The sequence below is a fragment of the Propithecus coquereli genome, unplaced genomic scaffold, assembly GCF_000956105.1.
Source record: "Propithecus coquereli isolate 6110/MARCELLA unplaced genomic scaffold, Pcoq_1.0 Scaffold6, whole genome shotgun sequence".
Taxonomy (NCBI): Eukaryota; Metazoa; Chordata; class Mammalia; order Primates; family Indriidae; genus Propithecus; species Propithecus coquereli.
Window position 1 is genome coordinate 366388 of NW_012151951.1, and position 26079 is coordinate 392466.

At 36.6% G+C, this 26079-nt stretch overlaps 1 protein-coding gene across 3 annotated transcripts in view; it reads right to left on the bottom strand.

Moving 5' to 3' along the window:
- The window catches only part of TRPC6 (transient receptor potential cation channel, subfamily C, member 6), a 194405-nt gene that overhangs the window by 42232 nt on the left and 126094 nt on the right, over positions 1–26079 (bottom strand). The window contains exons 2-4 of one of the 3 annotated variants that reach the window (XM_012659164.1): positions 17576–18350; positions 4147–4329; positions 1874–2038 (exon numbers count right to left, since the gene is read on the bottom strand). In XM_012659164.1, the coding sequence (XP_012514618.1) occupies positions 1874–2038; positions 4147–4329; positions 17576–18350 (1123 nt within the window). The remainder of the gene's footprint in view (positions 1–1873; positions 2039–4146; positions 4330–17575; positions 18351–26079) is intronic. The other 2 variants (XM_012659165.1, XM_012659166.1) reach the window with 2 other exon arrangements.

Here is a 26079-nt window from a genome sequence, read left to right on the forward strand (position 1 = left end):
CCCCCCCCCGCCTGACACACACAAAATCAATTCTGTGACCTGTAAATAATGTTTATGTTCATTCTTAGTGGGAGACTGTAAAACAGATTTTATCATCATGCTTCAAAGGATAAATAAGTCAGTTAAATATATTTTATATAGGAAAAAAATACCTTGACAATGTCCTTTTAATTTGATTATTTGCCTCAGTGTTCATAAACGAGGATGGAAAACAGACGCCAGAAAGAAATATGGGCAGGGAAGAAGAAATAGTGAAGGAAATCAGGTTAATTAGAATTCAATCAAAATTTAAGAAATGTGTTACTCTAAAGACTGCCAAAAATAGTCTGTGTCAAAGCACCAGACACTCTGGAAGGAATTATGCTTTTGAACTGTCTGGCTATGGAAAAAGAAAATTATTCAGTTCAGGAAAAGATTATAATTTAACTGATCACAGAGTTATAAGAAGAATAATTCAGAAACTCCTCCCTTTCAATTCAGTTTAATCTCTGAAGACTTAAGAAATGTAAGTAGAAACAGAACAAAGAGAGTACATATATAGATGTAGCTTACGTTCTAATGAGGACAATTTAGATTTGTTTTTCAGAGTAAAATCTGACATTCCTAAGAAAAAGGGAAAAAAATACAACTTTCTAGATGAAATCTCTGCTATAACTGTCATTTCTAGTAAATCTCACTATTTTCATTTTACGTCCCTCATTTATATTTTATTTGTAGGAGATATCAGCTTTTGGCCTTATGTATTTGAAGGGAAAAAAATCTATGATGATGGATTTTACTCTTGTGAGAAAATGCCCAGTTTCCAGCATCACCTATCATAATCACTAGAAATAATTACGAAGTTTCCACTGTGTAAAAGGCTTTGCACCAGCTTTCTAGCATGAGTCATTGTGAAATGTCCTTATATAGCTAAAACACCAAATGTATGACTAAGTAATAAGAAGACAATATGTTGGTAATGGTGGTGTATGTGTTTGCACCTACACGTTACAAATGTTTGAACATGAGTCATGCCCATCTTTAAGAATGGCAAGTGATCCAACTGATATTTCTACACAGCACATTAATAGATGGTCTTGCAGATATTGTAGCTACTTAGCATTAACATTATTTCAGTCTGCCTCTCAGAGTTACAACTTAAACAGATCGAGGAATGTGGCTTCAAAACATGAAGAATAGGCTTTTTAGCAATGCAGTACACAAATTTCTCTGCCTGTTAACAAAATGACAGGTTGATATTTCTCAAACTTGTTATTTCACACTAATGAAAGGCTAGGTCCATCCAATGTATCATTTTCCTCAAAGCCTGGGCAGGTAGAAAATCTTTGCCGTTAGGCTCTGGCATACTTTGTCCCTAAAATAAATTCCTTATTGAAACAAGCATTATATTAATATTTACATGATTGTCCTTTATTTAAGATTTATCTGGTCATATTAGCTAAAATAAATACAAAACAAAACTTTCATCTCAAATTTTGCTGGAGGAAAAACAGAGAGAGGAAAAGTGTTCATCTGTCATTTGAAATATCTATTCAATAACACTATGACTTTATGTATATAATATATATAAAACTATATAAAAGTATGTACATAAATGTATTAATACATAGAGAAAAGAGCAAAAGGAAATAAACTAATATAGTAACTGAAGTTTTCTTTCACACGTTATAGTGGTGATATTACAGGTGAATTTTCTCTTCATTTTTTTCTGTGTTTCCTGTAGCAAATAATATTAGTTATGTAATATTGAAAGCAATAAAGATGATTTAAACCCAACTAGACTTCTCTGAAATTTTCATTTTGGAAACAGAATTTTCCCCCACATAAGACATCATTCCAGTGGGTAATAGAGCTCCTGGCTTCGCAGACGTACCTTGCTGCATGGAGCAAACCAGTAAATGAGAGCCAGAAAGGGCAGTCCAACGGCAACGGCAAGGACCACAAGAAACTTGACCGCCATCGTCTGCTGCCGTAAACCGGAGAGGTTCTCATACCATATAGAGAGAAGCTGCTGTTGGCAGTTTGGATGAGCTACAAACTAGTGGGGAAGTGACAAAACATTTAACAGCTTGATTAAAGAAAGGTTCAGTATAAACTATTCTCAAATGTTTTAATATTCAGTTCTGTGCCTTCCCATAAAAAATATTGTTAGGATTAAAGAACAAACATAAAACATCTAATTAACAGGCATCAAGCAAGGTGGCAAGAGGTTCTAATATGTACTATATAAATTTGAAAATTCCAGTTTTTCAAACTTTTCCTTTATGACTTTCTTTGAAAATATAGAAAACTTTTTGAAATTTAATGTTATAAGAAGATTCATCAATGTTTTACATGTGGGCTTTTTATGATTATATGTATTTTTTCCCTCTAGAAGAAATGAGGTAAATATCATACTAGTCCAATTGGCTAAATACTTTAAAAACATAATGCTTCTTTTCCTATACGGACCTAAAAATGTTACACTTATTTTATACTAAATTCCCACTTGTATGTGGGTCTGGTTCTAGGCTGCCTATTCTGTTCCATTGATACCTCCTTTTATTCTTGTGTCAATAATCCTTTCAATTAAGAAAATGTTAAAAGTCAATTTTTATTCTTCAAAATTTTTCTATTCTCACATATTTAGTTTTTACAAATGAACCACACATATGACAGAGTTATTTAATCTATAAAAAGCAACAACCCAAGATAAAAATTGGTAAAAAATATTAAAAGATTACATAAAAGAACCACAGTTGAGTCTTAAGGATGGTTAACCTTGAAGGTAATTAAGGCAAAGCACAATGTTGACTCGGAATGGTGAAGTTTGTAATATCCATTATGGGTGGAAACTGGTACACCATTTTTGAAAGGAAACTTAGCAGATGTTTTGAAATTTAAAAATAAAAATTTGACATATTAATTCCACGGTTAAGAATTTTTGTCTACAGATAAAACTCATGCAAGTAAGCAAGCTATAAAACAAGTATGTTTACTGTACAAAAAATAGACAAAAAATCTTATAACAACAAAAATCTAAAAAATATAATAAACATCCTTAAAGAGTAAACTGTTTAAATGAATATAGTAATACAACAATGAAGCCTTTAAAAGATGAAGTGGACATTTATTGGCTGATATGTGAAGATGTCCAAGACAGAAATTTGTGGAGAGAAACATAAGAGTGGTTAATTACTCTCCATTAAGAATTAGAAAAATTTGGCTGGGCGCGGTGGCCCACGCCTGTAATCCTAGCACTCTGGGAGGCCGAGGTGGGTTTGAGCTCAGGAGTTCGAAACCAGCCTGAGCAAGAGCGAGACCCCGTCTCTACTAAAAATAGAAAGAAATTAATCAGACAACTAAAAATATATAGAAAAAAAATTAGCCAGGCATGGTGGTGCATGCCTGTAGTCCCGGCTACTCGACAGGCTGAGGCAGGAGGATCGCTTGAGCCCAGGAGTTTGAGGTTGCTGTGAGCTAGGATGACACCACGGCACTCTACCCCGGGCAACACAGTGAGACTCTGTCTCAAAAAAAAAAAAAAAAAAAAAAAAAAAAAGAATTAGAAAGATTTAGAGGGGGCATGTCTACACAGTTAGGAAACTTACCATGAGCATGTATTACTTTTGTTAGAAAATCTACCTTTAAAAACTTTTTAAAAGATACTTTATATAACCTAAGAAAGTAGTCAAGGGGGTAGAGGAGGCCACTGCATGAAGACAGAGACTAAAAATATTAAATTCCACAAATAAAGATACAGCTGGAAGAAATTCAAAGGTACTAAGGAAGAAATGGAAGGCACTGATCCCAAATTGGTAAATAGCAACAAAGGGGAAATGGAGTAGAGTCTTAAATAATGATGTTTCAATAGCGTAACAAATGTAAAATATGAATGCACAAAGTCTTTGTTATATCATTAGTGGAGTCAAGGAAAGTGGCAACCACTGCAAAGTTCTGTAAGAATAAGCCTAGATTTTAAAGACTGGCAATAGGGTAGGTTAAGTGCCTCACAACTAGGTAGATGTTTATGATTCATTAGAGAATCTGCCCCGTGCAACTGTTAATTAGAAAAATCCAGGTCAACTTAACAATAACAACCTTTTATCCTTATTTAGCACCAATAAGAATTGGAATAACATAAATGGGCTTCATGCCTGACCTTACTTTTTTTACTTCATATTTAATGGCAAGTTTTAAACGGCTGAGATTCGGGCGACCGTGATCACCACTGTGGAGCGTTTCAACATCCCCATTGAGAATGGCCTCGACTTCTTCAGTATTTCTGCACAGATCAAGGAGTCCAACAACAAAATCCTTGCACTGCATTGAGAGTTTTTTGTAGTCATTCTAGGAAAGACAAGCCAAAACAAACGTAATAATGTAAAAGTAGCACATTTTGTTATGTTATGTGGCAGAATATTTCTGTCACTTAAAGGATTGTACACTTCAAGAGAAAAATTCTACTTTTGGTTTTACTGTTCTTTTAACATATTTCAATTGTCGTTCTTCTGACTGGTCTCTAAAATATTTTAGCATCACAAAGATTTTCTTCATACCCTACAAAAAGGAAATTTGCCTAAAACATAATCAAAGATTTTAAAAGAGAGTATGCTGTGCCAAACTTACCTGTTGATTCAGGAGAAATATAAAATAACCAACTTTTTCCACGGCATGATCATAGTACTTTGCATACATCATATCCTTTGTGGCCATAACTTTATCAGCTAGCCACATAGTATACATTTAATAGATCTTTGGAAGACCTTGTAAACTGTGTTGGTAAACTTGAAAAACAGAGAACGTTTAGAAAGGTCCCAGAGGAAAACAAGCACATATAGATTACCTATTTGACAAATTGTTATTGAGGAACATTACATGCCAAGCACAGGGTGGAAAACGAAATTCAGATATAGAGTCCACAAAGTGAGATTCTTCTCTTTAGAAAAAAGAAATTGTAATGAAAATGCTTTTGTTGTTGTAGTTTCGTAGTTTGCTGATGACCTAACATTCCGTTGGGAAGATTTAGAGAGTGCAGGTCACATTCAGATCACCATAAACTCGTGTCATCCTTCCATCCAGCATCTATGGACATCTTCATTCAGGTCTTTCTAATACTTTCTCCCTCTTACACTAAGGCCACTTATAACCAAATGTTAATCAAGAAAACCTACTAGCTAGAGCTTATTGTATTGCAGGAGGATGATATTACCACATTTAATCTTGATGATAATCTTGCTCAAGTTAAATAATGTGTGCAAAATCATGCATACAGTAAGCATTAAAATCAGGCATTAAGCCCAAATATGTTTGACCCTAACTTCATTTCTTCTTTGTAGAATTCTTTTCTTTTCTTTCTTTCTTTCTTTCTTTTTTTTTTTTTGAGACAGGGTCTCGCTCTGTTGCCCAGGCTAGAGTACAGTGGTGCAATCATAGCTCACGATAACACTCATAGCTCACGATAACATCAAACCTCCGGGCTCAAGTGATCCTTCTGCCTCACCCTCCTGAGTGGCTGGGACTACAGGCTCACACCACCATGCCCGTTTATTTATTTATTATTTATTTATTTACTTTAGAGAGGAGGTCCCACTATGTTGCTCAGGCTGGTCTCAAACTCCTGGTCTCAAGAGATCCTCCTACGTTGGCCTCCCAAAATACTGGGATTACAGGCATAAGCCACTGTGCCTAATCTAGAATGCTTTTCTACTTTGATTTTTGAAACAACTAGGGGGGCAAGCAAGGTAAATACTATTCTCATTTTGTGCATGAAAAAACCAAGGCTCCCTGAAGTCACACAGTTTCAATGACAGAGTTTGTTCTTAAACCCAGTTTTGCAGATTCAAAGTTAGTTGTCTCCCCTTCCTTAAACTACCTGTATGTTGTAGAATGAAAAGATCTCCTCGGACGGATCAAGAGAGGAAGATCTGGAAAAATGTGTGTGGTTCTGGATGTCAGTTAACAAGGCAATATGTTGGGGGAGTGTATATGGAGCACAGCTCTATACTGGATATGTTACGTGTAAAGCACCTACTTGGGCTCCTCTCTGTAAATCTTGCCAAAAGCATTATACCAATATAAATTTCCTGGCTTTGCTATTGTACTATAATTACAAAAGATGTAATCAACGAGGGGAACAGGACCCCTCATCACAGGACCTCTCCATACCATGTTTGCAACTTCCTGTGAATCTATACTTATTTAAAAATAAATTCTTTTTAAATTGAAAAAAAAAAAAAGAACTGTTTTCCAGAGAGGTGGTACCACTTGGCATTCTGCTAGAACCAGAGTTCCAGTTGCTCTGCATCAGGAGCAGCACATTTGAAATTGTCGGTTTTATTTTGTTTTAGCTATTCTAATGTGATGGTATCTCATTGTGATTTACATTTGCATTTTCATTTTCCTGAAAACCAATGATTGTCGAGCGTATTATTATATCCTTATTTGCCGCCTTATATCTTTTTTGATATAGTGTCAGTTCAGGTTCAAATCTCTGTCCATTTTTTAAGTGGGTTTTTTTTTGGTACTGTTGAGTTTTAAGACTTCTTTATTTATTCTAGATACAATTATCCTAGTAGATACGTATTTTTAAAATATTTTTTCCAGCCTATCGCCTTTTGTTCGTCCTCTTCACAGTGTTTTTCACAAAATAAAAGTTTATAATTCTGAAAAAAAAAGTGAACTTCAACTTCAATACAGTTTAGCAAGCTAAACAGGCTGCACTTTGTTTCAGGTCCAAAGAGATTCTATAAAAGCAAACTGAGAAAGCAAATTGTATCTTAGCTGAGAACAGCTCAAACTATTTCTAACCAGGTGTCGGGGTAGATAGTATATGACAGGTTACAAAGAAAAGGCTCTGCCCCTTTCATGAAATAGTCAATTAGGGTCATGGGGACAAACCTTGAGATATGTTGTCCATGTCCATCTAGACCTAGATATATCTGTAACCAAATCCCAGCTCTTCCACTTAGTAGCTATGTGACCTTAAATAATTTAGAACCACTCTATGAGGTAGGTGCTATTATTTACTCTTATTTTACAGATGAGAAAACTGAGGCTTAGTGAGGTTAAATAAGTGTTGAAGAGATCATGCATGCCAAAGTCCTTAGCACAGTGCTGGGCAGTTAGCAAGCATTTGATAAAGTATAACTATTCTATTTTATATCATCAAGGGCAAAATCTGAAAACAGTCCATCTCTTGACCGTCACAAAATACTATGGAGCTATGACAAAATTAATGCACCTGGCTTCTCTTATATGTAGAGCTGAATTATAGAAGTACATATTATTAGTCCTTTTAAAGGCAACAAAGGAAGAGTCAAAATCCGTGCTCTCTAGAATCCTAAGCAAGCTCAGGTGAAATCAGATATTTAGGAGAAAGCATGATTCTTCAAGTGTGGGGTAACAGTAGAAACCACGGGAGACTGAAAAAGTAAAGTGCAGGAGCTTTGAGGTATTTAATACTTTAACCTAAACATTTTTCCTAGTTCACTGCTAATTTCCAAGGAATATTCTCAAGCTAAAACACCTATGTAAGAAAAGAGAGAGAAAGAAAGAATAAGACTGCTTTTAGAAATACCCTTTTTAAAACTTGAGAATCCATTTACAAATGTATTCATATTTTAAGTTACTGATATTAATATTATGAATTCATATTTTAAGTAACTGATATATCAACTCATTTCAAATGAAATATTGGTAATAGTCCATTAGCCAGAACATACACACACACACACACACACACACATACACACATATACACACACTTCCAATCCACTTATATAATTTTGGTTCCTTGAGGAGAAAAGTGAAGCTGGGGGGTTGATTTAATTCTGAGTCATGTCTTTGGTTCACACACCTGTACCATACATTAATAAATTATAAATGGGTGCTCACCTACTAACCTTTCAGTTGAAAAGAGATGACTGAGAACAGGCTAACAGAACAGAGTTGAGAGACTATTTTAAAAAATAAAAACATTCTTGTTAAAATTATCTTCTCAAGGGGCCATCTTAATTGGATTTTACATAGTAGAAGAGATGTTATGATTTGTGATTTTAATCTCTAGCTCGCCTTTCTACATAGAAATTAAGAGCGTGGGGAAAAATACATGCCTTGATCCTCAGTAATCAACTGCGGGCTTTGGAGAGGGCAGACCTGGGTTTGAAATTAGGCTCAGCCACTGACTGACTAGCTATGTGACTATGGACAAATAGCGTAATCCTTTAAGGCCTTAAAATCTTCGTGTGTAACATGGGGATAATATTAGTACCTACTTCCTAGGGTTGCTGTGAGGATTATACAAGATAATGAATGCCAAGTTCTTGGCATAGGATAGTATTGGTCAACATTAATTATTATTGTTGTAGTTTTCATTGTTTCACAAGCAATGTCCAGGTCTTTTCAGTCCCTCATCACAAAGCTATGCTAACAAATATAAAGGCATGTTGGGGTCCTAGGATATCACCTAAAAACATATTGAAAACAAAACAATTATTCATTCATACATTTCACCAAATAATCTATGTACCAGTGCTGTGATAGATACCACAGTCTTACTAAAATGGGAGTTTGTAAAATGAGATTATGTACATGAAGAGTGAGATAAGCACATAATATTATTATCTATATAGTGATGAATTGGCCAGCCATGCTTCTTGGAACCAAGTACAACTCTGAGCCTTTCTTGCTGTTCAGGATAAATGTCTCTAAATGGCACATTGATTGTTGCGTTCTGTCACAGCTGATGTGGTGATGATTGGCAAGCATTTATAGAGCACTTACTGTGTGGGTTTTGAGGTACATAAAAATTAACCAGACACTATTTTACAGAAAAAGTGGACAGAAATGAGATAAAGTTTCAAAACAATAATTGAGGAAAAACATTTTCTTTGCTATGTCAGATGCTACTGCCTTTTTCTGTTAATTTGCACCATCAGCAGTGGCTGCTTATTTCACTTAATGTAGAGTTTGGTAACAAGCTTTTACTCTTCCCTTTATGTAGAAATTTTCAAGTCCCATTGAAGCTATGAAGCCTGGAGAGCAGTGGTGAAGGTAAACAGGTAGTTTCAAGGGTTAGGGTCTCTCATAAAGCAGATTGTTGCACTTAACTTCCCTCCCTCACTGTTGACTTGTCATAGACCTAAAATTATGCCAGAAAAGAGATTTTCTCTTCCCATTTATTTCAAACTGGGATAGGAAAGTCAAAGGGAAAAACACACATACACGCACACTTCCATACCACTTTACTGCATTTGTTCAGGTATCTGCCTCTCTTAATAGACTCAAATATCCTTCAAGGCAAGGATTATATACTATCCATCTTTGTGTCCTCCGAGCCTAGCATCGTGTGAAGCACATAGTAGGTATTCAGCAAATTCTGTTGACTGATGTAAAGAAAGGAACATGGCTGGGTACAAAACATACCTGGATCTGAATTCCTGCCCTGCCACTTAATAAGTGTACAATCTTGGAAAGTTGACTTCGTTTTCTGGCCTTCTCCTAATTTCTCCTAATTATGGAGAACTTAAATGCTCCTGTATCATAAAGTTAGAGTGTAAATAACTTAGAATAACTCATAAAGCTCAACAAAGCTACATTTCCTCCTTCCTCTTTGATCAGGCGCAAGCCCTGTGCTTCTGGTGCTGTGATTCTGCCTTGCAGGCTACTTCACAGGTAACACAGCTAAGTGATACCCTTTGTCATCCTGTTAAGGTTTGATACTGGTCACACCATCTTTCTGCTAACAAAAACTACTTTTCAACAAGCCAGTTTCTTGGAGGATATTTATCTTTCAAACAATGCCAGACATTTTTGAACACTATACACCAGAACATAGCAACAGTTTAAAAACAGATACGGCAGAAGTTTCTGTACCCTTCCTCTTTCTCAAAGTCAGCAGCAGAGGCATCTGGAGGGCCATGTGCACATCTGCGCACAGACCTCTAGGAAGACATAAAGGAGCTGGAAAAGCTCCAGAAAAGCTATCTATCCAGAATGACAGAGAAGAGGACAATCGCAGCTATATAAAAGAGGTGATTTTAGGTGGAATAAAAGAAAACATTGTAGGTTACTACAAACAACCTAAAATGTAAACAGGTTCAAAAAAGGGTTTAGAGACGTAAGTCATAGGTACAAAATGAGACACTAAAAAGAAATTAGGACTTCAGAGGAATGCATTTGCAGGCAAAACCATTTCTGCTATTGATTTTCTTGTTTGTTCAGTTTGTTATTCTTTATCTGAGCTTAGACTTGAGTCAAGGAGAGAAGCCAGGAGTTTTGCTGTCTTTCTTTAGTATCAACACCAGTTAAGTTCTGGGTTTTCTATTTGTTTATTGATTTGTATTTGTTTCCAAAATTATTCTTAATCCAAGTTTTAAGCTTAAGGTGGCTAAGGACTCACGCTACCAAAGCCTAAAACTATTGATAAAGAAGACGACCCCAAAGGCAATCACAGCAACAACTAAAATAAATAAATGGGACCTGACCAAATTAAAAAGCTTCTGCACAGCCAAAGAAACAGTCGCAAAAGCAAACAGACAACCTACAGAATGAGAGAAAATTTTTGCATGCTACAAATCCGATAAAGGGTTGATAACCAGAATCTACTTAGAACTCGGGAAAATCAACAAGAAAAAATCAAACGACCCTATCAAAAAGTGGGCACAGGACATGAACAGAAACTTTTCAAAAGAAGACAGAATAATGGTCAAAAAACATATGGAAAAATGCTCAACATCTCTAATCATCAGGGAAATGCAAATTAAAACCACAATGAGATATCACTTATCTCCAGTGAGACTGGCCTTTATCAAAAAGTCCCAAAACAATAAATGTTGGCGTGGATGCGGAGAGATAGGAACACTCATGCACTGTTGGTGGGATTGTAAACTAGTGCAACCTCTGTGGAAAGCAATATGGAGATATCTTAAAGAGATACAAGTAGAAGTACCATTCGATCCAGCAATCCCATCACTGGGCATCTACCCAAAAGACCAAATGATACTGTATAAGAAAGACACCTGCACCCGAATGTTTATAGCAGCACAATTCACAATTGCAAAGATGTGGAAACAACCCAAGTGTCCATCAATACATGAGTGGATTAATAAAATGTGGTATATGTATACCATGGAGTACTATTCAGCTTTAAGAAACAATGGTGATATAGCACCTCTTGTATACTCCTGGATAGAGCTGGAACGCATTCTACTAAGTGACGTATCCCAAGAATGGAAAGACAAGCACCACATGTATTCACCATCAAACTGGTATTAACTGATCAACACATAAATGCACATATAAGAATAACATGTATTGGATGTTGGGCAGGGGGGAGGGGGGGGGGGGGGATGGGGAGGAGGGGACGGGTATTTTCATACACAAAGAGTGCAATGCGCACCACCCGAAGGATGGACATATTTGAAACTCGGACTTGGCGGGGGGGGCAAGGGCAACATACGTAACCTAAACATCTGTACCCCCATAATATGCTGAAATAAAAAAAAAATTGAATTTAAATGGGTTAAAAACTTTTGAATATGTTTTTCCCTATTCCCTTTAAAGGCGTGCAAACCCCCAAGACCTATTGGTTTTCTTCTTGTTCCTGTGGCTCCATCTAATTGTTAGAATTCTCTACTACGGTCTGGTGTGTCACCTCTTCTTGGAGCCAGCTACAGACCTGGTGATATAAGTAATCAGGCAATTTGTTTGGCTTAGAAAATTCAAGTCATGGCCTAAAATTGGTTGAGAAACAGTAGCAATGCTTGTGCTCTCTTGTTAATGGACTGTGGATTATTATAGAATGGGAGAATTTGGAAGGAGCTTAGAAAAGCTATACATTGGAGCTTATTTATCTTAAAAGGAAAGTTTTCATTTTCTGACTGTCACAAAATAGATTAGGTGTCTTCAAACACAGATGTTCCAAGGGGCTATAGAACACTGATTATTTTAAAGGAATCAATTTCCAGATCCTCAGCTTTCCTAAAACTGATTTTCTTAAAAATAGATCTTTTGCTCTTTTACAAAACAATTCTCCACTTTCACCCACTCATGTACCAAACAATACAGAATTCCCTTTTAATGACTAACCCAGGTACTATAAACTCCAAGGGGCTCCCTGTATTTCCCCACCTTAATTCTATTTCTGTTGAAGATGAAGCTTAGTGATAGAAATGCAACACTTTGGCTCATGTTGGGATGTTCTGAATTCCAATGTATAGTGCAGTGTGGTGATAGAAACAAGGATCCTTTTTAAAGTACTTCACCTCTTTTTTTTTTTATTCAAAAACATTTATTCATCCTTCTATGGCACAGACTTTTTGGAGGTGGAAACTAAGGGTGAAATTGATTATTTGACATTAGTCAATGGCAATTCAGACTAAAGAATGTTACCATACAATAGAAGGCAAACAATATACCAGATAACAAAGTCATGATTTTATACCTTTCTTGCCTGACCTCCCTACCATCAGTCAAGGATGGGGAAAGAGCTGAAATATCACATCAATTATCATTAGACAACTTACATGAAATCTCTCTTTTGGCCCACAGAATGGCAAAGCTGATTTCAGGATCATGATTGATTTTTAGAGAAAAACCTTCCTAAGTAGGTGGAAGTTACCAAGGAGGTAGAAGATAAGTATAAAAGCTAGAGATGAAATCTCAAATCAAAGGCAGACTAATTATACAAACAATTCCTAAGCAATTTTTTGTCTGAGAACACAACCAAGTCACCAAACAACCAATCCTGGAAAGAGTGTATGGTTTTCACTCAGGATAATTTGGTATGATGGGTATTCAGCTAGAAATCCAACAGGAACAGAGATAGCAAGTAAAAAGAGAAGAAAGGTGAGTAGAGTTGGAGAGACCAAGTAAGGTGCTCTGGAATATGGAGCTCATAGTCATGTCTGTGTGACAAAAGACTCCAGTTCTGGAGTTCAAAACTGGAGTACCTGATAAATCTGTATAGCAAGGGAGTCCTTTCATTGCCCCGATGGTAACACAATGGAGTGCCTTCCTCCCAGAGACTGAGAATTGTCCATACTGGACATGCAAGTTGATGTCTGAAAAGTATCAGAGCTTGTGATGAATCTTGAGGGATTGTTCTCAATGCCCCAATTGATTAGGAGAGTGTTTCCAGAAACAACAACAGATCATTCATGGAGGAAAATGGGAGAACACTTTCATAAGAATATGAAAGGAAAATAAAACCAGCCTTAAAAGCTGATGAATGGAAGATCATAACAAATCAAATTAGAGCTGGGAAGGAATTCAGCCTCGGAAACTACAACCAGTGAATGGTTTGAGGGTCTTCCTATGAAAGGAAAAAATACCAATTCATAGGAAGAACTCATAGCTACCTCACATACGATAGGTACGAGAAAGCAATGCTCAATGCCAAGCAGGAGCCAAGGACCTGCACTCACCTCTTCATTTGCCAATAATCATCAAAGAATGCACACTTCTGAGTCAGAGTCCAGTAAAAGCAGAGAAAAGAAGGCACTAGTAGGGAATATTAAATACAAAAAAACTGCATTTTCATGTATTTAAATGTAAATGATTCTTTTAAATTATTCTTAATACTCAACTTTCAGATGTATTATTATCTTGAATAAAAAGCATCTCAAACGGGCAAGTCAGAAAAGGTTAGTGAGGATGATTCTTTTAAATGTGATTTGGAATGGTTTCTAGGACTCAAATTTTGACAGGACTTTGGCCAAAACTCATGGATAAAACTTTTATGTGATTTCTTTCAGATTCAGCATTTGTAATTCAGTAAGAAAGTTATGAAATCATATCAAGAAATGCTTTTTCCAACTACAATCGACCTTCTTCTAATTTTATTCCATAAAATCTTTAATAATTTATATATCCTATTAACAAAGACTAAAATAACATGCTGGCAGCCATAGCAAGTAGTTTTTAGCTATATATGTCTGTGTATATATGTATTTATACAAACATACATTTTTTTCATTAAATATAGCAAAAGTGTGAACATAATTAATACCACTAAAAATGCATTACCAATAAGAATTTTGTCATATAGTTAAAATTTGTTTTTCAAAATGTGTATATATTTGTTTTTTTGAACAACTGGGTTCAATTTATGTGGATTTGATCAAATGTACCAATAATAGATGTAATGGTAACTCTTTCCAGAACATTTCTAATATCTAGAGCCTTACAATCACAGTAAATAAAACAAATTCTAATTTCATATATACATATACGTGTTATATGTTTTATCTATATATATGTTAATGTGTATATAGGTGATTATAAGAGACTTCACAACAAAAAGTTATTACATTAGGAATCGCATTTGTGGAGGAAATTGGACTGGAAGTATAAGCACAAGGAGAAACAGGAAAGATGCAGTTATTCTGAATGTTAAAGAAGAGGTTGTTTACTTATTTTTAAAATGGGTGATGGTGGGCATCAAATTATTATAGCATTTAGAGTCCCCTGGATATATGTGAAGGAGTAATTTAAGAGTTCTATTTTTAAATGGCAATATGTATACCATGCAGAAATCATATCCCTTAAAATACTTTAAACTTACAAAAGAAAAAAATTAGCTATCAATTTTAAAATGTGTAAACAAGCACATAATTTTTCAAATATCTTTAAGTGAAAAGGGAGCAAAATAATTTGAAGACCATAGTAGGGAGGATGCCCTGTGGCCAATGCAATCTCTCAGGTCCCTGTGAGGTAGCCTAGGCCTGGGTTGTCCAGTCTCTACGATTTTTGCTTCCTGAGATTCTAAGGGGCTTGACTATATTTTAAAAAAAGACTGGAAGGATATGTGTCAGCAAATTTACCCCTTATTAGTGTTTATTTCTTGGTGGCAAAATTAGGAATGATTTTTAAAATTTTATTTTTATATTATTATTTTCTAACATGGCTATATATTATTTAAAAATAAGAAAAAGGATGTTATTTTTGAAGAGTAGAAGTAGCACATGTAGCAGAAAAGCTCACCTCAGAGACATTAACTTCTCTAGCCCTGCTAGGTGCCACCTGTTGTAAACTGAGGCTGGGATGCTGGGAACAGAGTTAGTGTCACAGTAACCATGGGTGGTAGGGAACGTGGTTTCCTTCAGGGTTTACACACAAAGGCAATCGTGGCCTGCCCTCATCTAAGGCTGTTCTTTCCTCAGCTGCCCAAATTAGTCTCGGAGAATAGAATATTTGTTTTAATGCTTGTTATCCGGCAAGGAACAATTTTTGTTGTTATTGTTTTGTGTTGCTAAAAGTTTTGTAAAAAATGCCAAGAACTTCCCTGTCTCTTTGTGCAATAATGTTGAGTCAAGTTTCTAATTAGAAAAACTTTGTAGTGGTAGGGTAGACTTTTAAAAATATTTTTAAAACTGCCACCCCTCTTCTAACAGTAAACTAATTTAATTTTTCAAAGTGATTTTAAAAAGACATTAAGAATAACGTACTACTGAAGAGATTTATGTTTTCAGAGAAATTTATCTTTTTGTTGCCTTCAAACCTGCACAGAGGCAGGGCATTAACAAAAGGGTATGCTCGTTTAGAGCATCTAAGTAACTGCTAATGACAGCAGAACTAACAGAGAAACCACGAATGAAGGCCAAGTGACTGATCCATATACCTCACACCTACATGAGCAGAAGGACATATGTGATGAACAAATAAAAGAATAAAAGTCCAGATCCCTAAATCTTCTTGTTCCCATGGGGACCTCTACATTTTGCAATGCATCTAGGGACAAGGAAGTGTTCACATCCTGGATAGATGTGATTCTTCTCACCTTTGAGCCACTAGCCCACACCTCACACCATGAGATCATGCCTAATACGATAATTACCACACACAGGCTTTTTCTCCTCCATGAGATTATAAACTAATCCAGGGCAAGGTTACTGACTAGATTGTCTTTGTGCTTTGCACTATGTCTCCATCTCCATCCTCAACTATCCCCAGTACAATGTTTGGTACAAAACAGGGACTCAGAAGATGTAGGCAAGTGAACAAATGAATGTAATAGTCTTCAGTGGTTTAGAGAAAGTGTTCAAACAAGCATGTAATAAGGAAACATAACTGTTGAAACCTAAGTAGTGAAATTACTGAAAATGAAATAAAGAGTGAAAAAGATAATTAATATGAATCAGAGTTCAAAGGAACTGCTTTAATTTGAATCTGGCAAAGTTCTTTGAAGCACCAGGTCGTAGGAGTCAAGTGAAAAGTAGGAAATACTCAAACAGGGTTGGAAAGGATTATTTGCTTGTCCTACAGTCTTAGCTGCCAGGTAACTGGGTGGAAAGCACCTTCCTTCGCACTGGGAGCCACGCGCACACTGAGGGTTTCCTCAGCCATTTGCCTTCTTCTCCCCTCCCTGGATAGACAGGACCTGAGGATAGACTGACACATGACATCCCATACTGCAGTGGAACACCATTCTTCCAGTGACAGTGGCACTAAGAAGCTGTCCAGGAGAGACTGGGCTGCAATCTCCCAAGGTGTGGAGTATGGAGACAAGCTTTCTCACAACATATAGAATAGAGAAAATAAAGTCGATATTCATTTTTGTAAAACACTGTACCTGATGAAGCAGACCTGCTTCCAACCCACATATAGTTTAGTAAAGGAGTAAAGCACGTCATAAATAATGATAATGCAGAGTAGAACATGATCAACACCATAAGGATAGGTTAGACAAGCTGTGGAGGGTGTTTAGAGGTGTGTGTGGGCATGATCTTGGACTAGAAATCCCAGCTTTCCTCCTGCCCAAATGCAGCACAGACCACATGGACAATGGCAGTACCTGACACCATTTATCTCTCCAGATACTTTTTATTAAGGGACTGACTGTTCAAAGTTCTAAGTGCCTACTTCTTTCATATCTACAACATCTTGCTTTTGCTGTTACCTTGGCCTAAAATATCTTTTCTCTCATTCCCTGTCTTCCAAAATCCTATTTGCTCTACCATGTACAACTGAAGTGCCATTCGGCATATAACTTCCCTTAATCCTAATAGGAATTAAATATTGCTTTCTTTGAACTTCTACGGCACATTGCTTAAGCTCTACCTAATGGTTTCATTTTGCTTTGTATCATATTTATTCATGTATGCATCTGTCTCTCAAGTCAACTGTGACTTCCTTAAACTTATTCCTCTTTCTGACCTCAACAGCATCTACCACTGTGCTCTGAACACAAAGACAGTATTTTATAGGAGCAAAAACATGGGTTTTAGAATGCAGCACACCTGGATTCTGGGTTCTGACCCCAGCTCTGTCATTTCCCAGTTATTGATCGTGGGCCTCACTGAACCCTTCTGTGCCTCCATTTCTCCATCTAAACAGGAACTAATAATATCTCTCCAAGGTTTTGATAAGGATTAGGCATAATAAATGTAAAATGTCTGGCAGATAGTAGATCATCACTAAATGGTAGTGATCACGACTTTTACCACGATGAATATAATAAAGAGCTTGTTGAATAAACATATAAAATCACCTAGTGTCCACAATAACTAGCACAGTGTCAAGCACGTCGTGGAAGCTTAAAATGCATCTTAACTTTGACTTGTGGAGGGTGAAGAACCTATTATTAACAACCTACCTTGAACTCTTTCTCAATATTGGCCAGCACTGCCAGCTCATTGCTAAGTTCTAAAGCCGTCATGACTGGATCTTCACTAGACAACGACAGGTAAGCTGGACTTGCCAGGCCTTTATAGGCATTAATCCTAGATCTGGAGTGGCTAAAGGAGTCATGTTTCTGTTTCTGGTTGCATTCGCTGCACTTGCAGAAATAATCATGAGGCCGTTCAATCCTAGCACCCTTCCGTAGGAGGGTGTGCACAATTTCATATTCCTGGCAGTGGGCAGCCAGAATGATTGGAGTCACATCGTGGGAGAAACGTGTCCCATCTTCATCATAAGCATAAAAATCATCTTGCTGGAGTTCAGACTGGCTAGGGCTAGTTGCTAACCTTTTGCCTTCAGCAAAAGCTGGGTGACTGAGAATTGCTTCCACAATCCGAACATAGCCTTTACTAATAGCTAGAAGCAAAGCATCCCCAACACGAGAGAGGTTTTCTTTCTTGAGAAGAAGCTCTGTAATTTCCAGATGCTCATTGGCCACTGCCAGCTGCAGGGCATTTTGGCCCATGTAATCCACACAGTTGACATTGAGCGAGAGGCATTCTTCTAACATCTTCCGCACCACTGGGATGTTGCCATATTCCGCTGCATCTAAAAAGCGTTCCTCCTCAATAGATAGGCTTGTTGAGCGATCATTAAACATGTATGCTGGTCCTCGATTAGCTAACCTTCTCCCCTTCTCTCGGAGAACTGTCTGCCGCCGGTGGGCCAGTCTGTTGTCAGTGCCCCGGCTGCAATAAAACAGAAAGATTGTGAACAAACCCCATTAGGAGTATATTAGTGTGCCAAATGACCTGCCATTCATCTAATGAATTCCTCAAGTATATTCCATGTTGTCTCATAATCTCTAGACCTGCTGTATTATAAAATGAAGATGTATTTATTTGTTAATGGATTCCAAGAATTTCATGCTTAAAAAAGCTGTGCACTTTGCAGATTTTAAGATTCCAATTTGGGGTGGGAACTCTCTCAATTGCCATAATCTCTCTGTGCCATTCACATAGACATTAATGTGTTTCTCAACCACAGATGATACAGACTCAAGAAAGACAAACTCTCTTATCCCTAATCAGTCACCAATATGAAATAGAGTGTGCAACTGTTTTTAACAAGTAGAGACAAGAGCAAATCCACTCAAGTTAACAAGTATTTATTGAATCCCTCCAATGCCAAGACCAGGCATTGACCCAGGAAAACTAATATATTTGACCCAGGAAACCTAATGGTGAAAAAAAGTAGATATTTTTCTGCCCTTACAAATCTTAATATCTAAAGGGAGAAATGGGCAATCAGCACATTGTTTTGTTATCAGTTATTTAATTATTATGATAAGTCTGAGCAGGGACATCGAACCCAGCTTCTGAGAGAAAATGACATGCCAAAAATGGAAGGATGAGTAGGAGTCAGGTGAGGGTGTTTTGGGGGAGGGTGAGATGGATCAGGTGCAGGTAGAGAGCTTCATCAGAGGGATCGGCTAGATGCTAGTGCATAGGTTTCATTAACAGAGACAATAAATGTTGAACTCTGTTGTCCCATAATAAAATTCACTGAAAACCTGAGGAAATTGGATCAAGGTGCCAGGTAGGAAGGAAAAGTTCTGTGATGAAGCCAGTGGCCAAAGCAGAGGCCACCTTCAATCTGTGATAAAAAGGGAAAGTGATTCTTCCTCTAATAAAAATGCTTTGAAGGGGATTTTTTTCCTTAGTGATTCATAACTTTATGTCTTAAGGTCCTTTTGAGCTTGTAGGTATCTCATTATGATTAGAGGTTCCATTCTTATCACTATTATTAACTAGAACCCCAAAGAGGGTAAGTTTCTACAGAACTGGGGAAGGGCCAAGTGATGGAGGAGGCTGAAAAAAAAAAGAAAAAGATATGATAAATGAGGATTGTCACCTCTCTTTGTAAATGTTCACAAGGTCATCCCTCTTTAAAAACTGTCACAGACTTTCCAGTATAAAGAGAACATAAATGAATCCAAAGACCCCACGAATCATCTTTCCCTCCAATGTGGCCAGGTCTAGAGATTCTAAGTCACTTTCCCTACTGACCCTTCCATCTTGATACCAATTCCTCAGGCAATGCCGACTGCGGCAGCGTGGTGCTCAGCAATAGAAAATAAGTTAGTAAAATCTCAGCAACTCACAAACAGATTATGATTCCCTAAGGAGCTTGAAGAATATGCTGCCATATTCACAAATATTGTTCACAGATTGTCATTCAACAGTGATTCCTTTAACTATCAAAGTCCCGTTCAAAACCAACCAAATTGCTGTTTTATTAAAGAGACAATTTTATAAATTTAAAAAATGACATGGAGGACCAATAGCCAGACATACAATATGATACTAATAATTTCTAAAATGGGCCTTAAGATAATTTATACATAACTTTTTTTAAAGCATCACTGTTCTTTTTTTTAATTTCAGAATATTATGGGGATACATATGTTTTGGTTACATGAATTGCTTTTGTACAGTATAATAAGTACATGCATCACCCATATAGTGTGCATTGTACACATTAGGTGTGAGTTTGCCCATCCCATCTTCTTCCCTCCCATCTTCTTGATTTTCATTGAATTTTTCTGCCATACGTGCACATGAGTGTCCATCAATGAATTCCAATTTAGTAGTGAGTACATGTGGTGCTTGTTTATCCATTCTTGTGACACTTCACTTAAAAGGATCTTTTCCAGTTCCATCAGGTTGTTACAAAAAGTATTAATTCACCACTTTTTTAAAGCCTGAGTAATACTCCATGGTATATATACATCACATTTTGTTAGGCCACTCATGTATTGATGGGCACTTGGGTTGTTTCTACATCTTTGCAATTGGGAATTGTGCTGCTATAAACATTCGAGTACAAGTGCCTTTTTATATAAAATGTTTTTCATTTTTTTCCTTTGGGTAAATACGCAGTAGTGGGATTCCTGGATCAAATGGTAGGTCAACTTTTAGTTTTTTGAGGTATCTCCATACGACGTCCCATAGCAGTTGTACTAGTTTGCAGTCCCACCAACAGTGTATAAATGTTCCTTTCTTTCTCTCCTTATCCACAGCAGCATGAGTTGTTTTGGGACTTTCTGATAAAAGCCATTCTCACTGGAGTTAGGTGATATCTCATTGTGGTTTTGATTTGCATTTCCCTGATGATTAGAGACATTGAGCACTTTTTCATATGTTCATTGGCCATTAGTTTATCGTCTTTTGAAAATCTTCTGTTCATGTCTTTTGCCCTCTTTTTAATGGTGTTGTTTGATGTTTTCTTGCTGATTCACTTGAGTTCTTTGTAAATTCTGGTTATTAGCCCTTGATTTTGTTCTCCTGCCTGATCGCTCTGGCTAGCACTTCCAGCACTATGTTGAACAGAAGTGGTGACACTGGGCAACCTTGTCTGGTTCCAGTTCTAAGCAGGAATGCTTTCAGTTTTTCCCCATTCAGTATGATGTTGGCTGATGGGCTTGTCATATATAGCTTTTATAATATTGAGTTATGTTCAATCTATGCTTGTTTCATGAAGAGTTCTTATCATAAAAGGGGACTGAATTTTGTTGAATGCTCTTTCTGTGTCTATTGAGAGGATTATATGGTCTTTGTTTTTGCTTCTATTTATGTGGTGGATCAATTTATAGATTTGTATATGTTGACCCATCCTCACATCTCTGGGCTGAAGCCCATTTGATTGTGGTGGATTATTTTTTGATGTGCAACTGAATTCAGTGCTAGGATTTCATTGAGGATCTTTACATCTGTATTCATAAGGGATATTGGTCTGTAGTTTTCTTTTTTTGTTGGTATCAAGGTGATATTGGTTTCATAGAATGAGTTGGGGAGAATTCCTTCCTTCTCTATGCTATGAAATAATTTCTGCAGTATAGGTACTCGTTCTTCTTTGTAAGTCTGGTAAAATTCAGCTGTGAAACCATCTGGTTCAGGACTTTTTGTTGGGAGATTTTTTTATTGCTACTTCAATTTCATTACTTGATATTGGTCTGTTCAGGAGTTCTATTTCTTCCTGATTAAGCCTAAGGAGCCTATATGTTTCTAAGAATTTGTCCATTTCCTCAAGGTTTTCAAGTTTATGTGCCCAGAGATTTTTATAGTATTCAGAAGTGATATTTTGGTTTTTTGTGGTATCAGTTGTAAAATCTCCTTTTTCATATCAGATTGAGCTTATTAGGGTCTGTTCTTTTCTGTTTCTGGTTAATCTACTAAGAGGCCTATCGATTTTGTTTATCTTTTCAAAGAACAACCTTTTTGTTTCTTTAATCTTCCATATAATCCTTTTATTACAATTTCATTTAGTTCTGCTCTGATCTTAGTTATTTCTTTTCTTCTGCTGAGTTTGGCTTTTGCTCTTCCTTTTCTAATTCCTTGAAACAACTCATTAGATTGTTGATTTGTGATCTTTCTGTCTTTTGGATGTAGGCATTTATGGCTATGAATTTTCTTCCTATGACTGCTTTTGCTGAATCCCACAGATTTTGATAACTTGCATCCACTTTGTCATTTAGTTCAAAGAATCTTTTGATTTCCATCTTAATTTCCTCCTTGACCTAATAATCATTCAGAAATAGGTTGTTTAATTTCCATGACTTTGTGTAGAGTTGAGTGTTTATGTTGGAATTGATTTCTAATTTTATTCTATGGTGGTCTGAGAAGATACATGGTATAATTTCTATTTTTTTTTTAATTGGTTGAGACATGTTTTGTGACCTAGGATATGATCAATCTTAGAGAATGCTTCATGAGCTGATGAAAAGAATGTATATTCAGTGGTTTTGGGGCAGAATATTCTGTAAATATCTATTAGGCCCATTTGTTTTAGAGTTCCATTTAATTCCATCATGTCTAAGATTGGAAGAATGGGCTCCACTGGTACTTGCCATCAAATTGGTACTAACTGATAAACACTAGGGGGCTCACATGGTAGTAATACTCTCCAGGGATTAGGGGAATGGAGGGGGTAAACCTGCAACTAACGGACACAGGGAGCATTGGAGAGGGAAAGGGCATGACTCTAACCCTCACTTGGGTGAGGCAAAGACATAAAATGTAACCATAATGTTTGTACCCTCATAATACCCTGAAATAAAACAAAAAAAATTTTTAAAAAATTCCATCATTTCTTGCTTATTTTCTGCTTGGAGGATCTGTCCCATTCTGTCAGTGGGGTGTTGAAGTGCCTGGCTATTATGATGCTGCTGTTTATTATTTTGTTTAGATCAAGTAGAGTTTGCTTTATGAATCTGGGTGCACCTGTGTTAGGTGCATAAGTATTTAGGATTATTATTTCTTCTTGTTGAATTGTTCCCTTCACCGTCATATAATGACCATCTTTGTCTTTCTTTACATTTACTGATTTGAAGTCTATGTTACCTGATATGAGAATGGCTACACCAGCTTTGTTTTGATTTCCATTTGCACAGAATATTGTTTTCCATCCCTTCACCTTGAGTCTGAATAAGTCCTGTGGGTTTGATGTGTTTTCTGGAGACAGTAGATACTTGGCTTGTATTTTTGTACCATTCAGCCAGCCTATATCTCTTGAGTGGGGAGTTCAAGCCATTCACATTTATTGAAAGGATTGATAAATGGGGTGGATTTCTTTTCATCCTGTTGAGCAGAACTTTATTGCTTTGTTTTACCATTTGAGCCATTGTGGTATTTGGGCTCCATGTATAATGCAGTTCTGAGTACTTCCTGCAGGGCAAATCTAATCTTGACAAATTCCCTGGGTGTTTGCTTGTCTGAGAAAGTCTTTATTTCTCCCTCAAATAAGAAAATTAGTTTTGCAGGAGACAAAATTCTAGGCTGTTGATTATTCTGTTTAAGAAGACTGAGAATGGTGCCCCAGTCCCTTGTGACTTGCAAGGTCTCAGTTGAGAAGTCTTCAGTTAGTCTGATGGGTTTTCCTTTGTAAGTTATCTGTTGCTTTTGCATATGGCTTGTAGGAGCACCCCTTTCTTGTTTACTTTGGCCAATCTGATGAGTATGTGTTGTGATGATTTCCTCTTCACAATGAGTCTCTCTGGGGTCCTTTGACCTCCTTGTACGTGGGTATCTGGATTTGTAGCAAGGCCAGGGAAATTTCCCCCAATTATTCCCTCAGATGGGCTTTCCAATCCTCGTGTATTTTCTTCTTCACTCTCAGAGATGTCTCTTTACATAATCCCATATTTCTTATAGGTTTTGTTCATTCCTCTTATTTTCTCAGTTCTTTCTCTTTGACCGAGTTTTTTAACTGATAGGTGTTTTCTTCCATCTCTGAGATTCTTTCCTCTGCCTAATCTAGCCTATTCTTAAGGCTTTCCACTGTATTTTGTATTTCCTTTAATGAATTTTTCATTTTCAGAAGTTTTATTTGATTTTTTTTAATAATCTGATTTCCTTAGTAAATTTTTTATTCATTTCCTGCATGGTTTGGTAGTTTCTTTGCATATGTCATTTCAATCTTTTTGTTTTGGTTGTTATCCATTGGTAAGAAGTTGTTGTCTTTCAGGTGTGCCCTCTCACTCTGATTTTTCATGTTTCCAGAGTTCTTTCACTGATTCCTTCTCATCTGGCCTCTCAGCTGAGACCTCGGGGTGGTAGACCTGGCTTATGGGCCTGTCTCCAAGTCCCCAGTGATCAATCCCTGAGCCTGCGAGGGAGAGGAGTCCTGATCCTGACTTGCCTATGGGGTGTACTAGCAGGTTTGGTGTACCTCTAATATAGCACATCTTCCAGTAGCTAACTGAGAAAGCATGAATAGGAGATAAAGTTTTTGAGAATTTGCATGTCTAAAACTGACTTTGCCCTACCTCTAAACTTAATTGATAGTTTGGCTGGGTAGAGAATTATAGGTTGACAATAATTTTGAAAGCTTTGCTCTTTTAGATTCTAGTTTTTACAGCAACTGTAGAGAAGTATAATGCAATTTTGATTCTGGATATTCTCTTTGTCTTTGGTGTTCTAAAATTACACGGTTGAAACTGGAGGACATTAAGTTAAGTGAAATAAGCCAGGCACAGAAAGACAAATATTGCATATTCTCATTAATATGTGGGAACTAAAAAGAAAATGGAACTCATGGACATAGAGAGTAGAATGATGGTTACCAGAGGCTCAGAAGAGTAGTGGGGAAGTAGAGATAAGGAGACGATAGTTAATGGGTACAAAAATACAGTTAGATAGAAGGAATAAGATCTAGCACATGGTAGCACAATAGGGTGACCATCGTAAACAATAATTTAATGCATATTTCAAATAACTGAAAGAGTAGAATTGGAATGTTTTTAACACAAAGAAATGATAAATGTTTGAGGTGATGGTTACTCCAATTATGCTGATTTGATCATTACACATTGTATGCCTGTGTCAAAATATCACATGTATCCAATAAATATGTACTAGTATGTACCCATAATTTTAAAAAATTTAAATTATATTTAATAAACACTCAAAAAAATAAAAAAATAAAATTACATGATATTTTAATTGAAGGGAAATCTCTATTCCTCCATAGTGCTAGGCACTCAGTAAGTGCCCCTTAAATCTGGGGGGGAAAAAATGTGTCCTTTCCTGAGAAATATTTTTGCTCTATTTCTCTGATAATTTTGTTTCCTGCTTTCCATATTCTGTTTTTGGAACTCCTTCCTTTTGGATATTGGACATTCTGGAGTTGTCCTTTAATTTTCTTTTCTTTTCTCTCACATTCTCAATTATTTATGTTTTTTGTGTTATATTCTGGGATATTTCTTCAACTTTATCTTCTAACATATATCTATTGAATTTTTTTCTGCTACTATATTTTTAATTTTCAAGAACATCTTTTTGTTCTTCAAATGTTTCTTTTTATAACATTTTTCTGTTTTCAAAGGTGCAATATCTTCTCTTATCTCTCTGAGGACATTAACACTAATGTGATAAAGACTTCACAGATCACCCTTCAGAAAGCTTACCCTGGGTTGATTTTTTCTGTCTGTTTGCTTTGGTTTCTATGTTGTATATTAGAGTTTTTTCTTTTTTTTTTTTAAATAAATAGTGATCCTTAGTATTCTTTTCCAATTTTTAAAGAAATATTCCTTATAATGTCTTTTCCAAGAAAGTACAATTTTCTCTTATGATAACTAGACTGAGAGGGGGGCAGAGCAAGATGGCCAAATAGAAATCTGTACCAATCATCCCTCCACGTGTACACCTAATTCAACAATTATCCATGCAAGCAAGAACCTTCAGAAGAACCAAAAATCAGGTGAATGATCATACTACCTGGTTTTAACATTATATCAAGGAAAGAGGCACTGCAGAGGGCAGAAAAGACAATCTTGCATTGCCTATCACACCCCTTCCTCATACCCCAGCAGTGCCTCAGCAGCATGCTCTGTGGAGAGAGAATCAGTGTGCCCAGAGGAGGGAAAGTGAAATAATTGTGAGGCTTTGCATAGAAACACAGGATTCCACTGGTACAGGG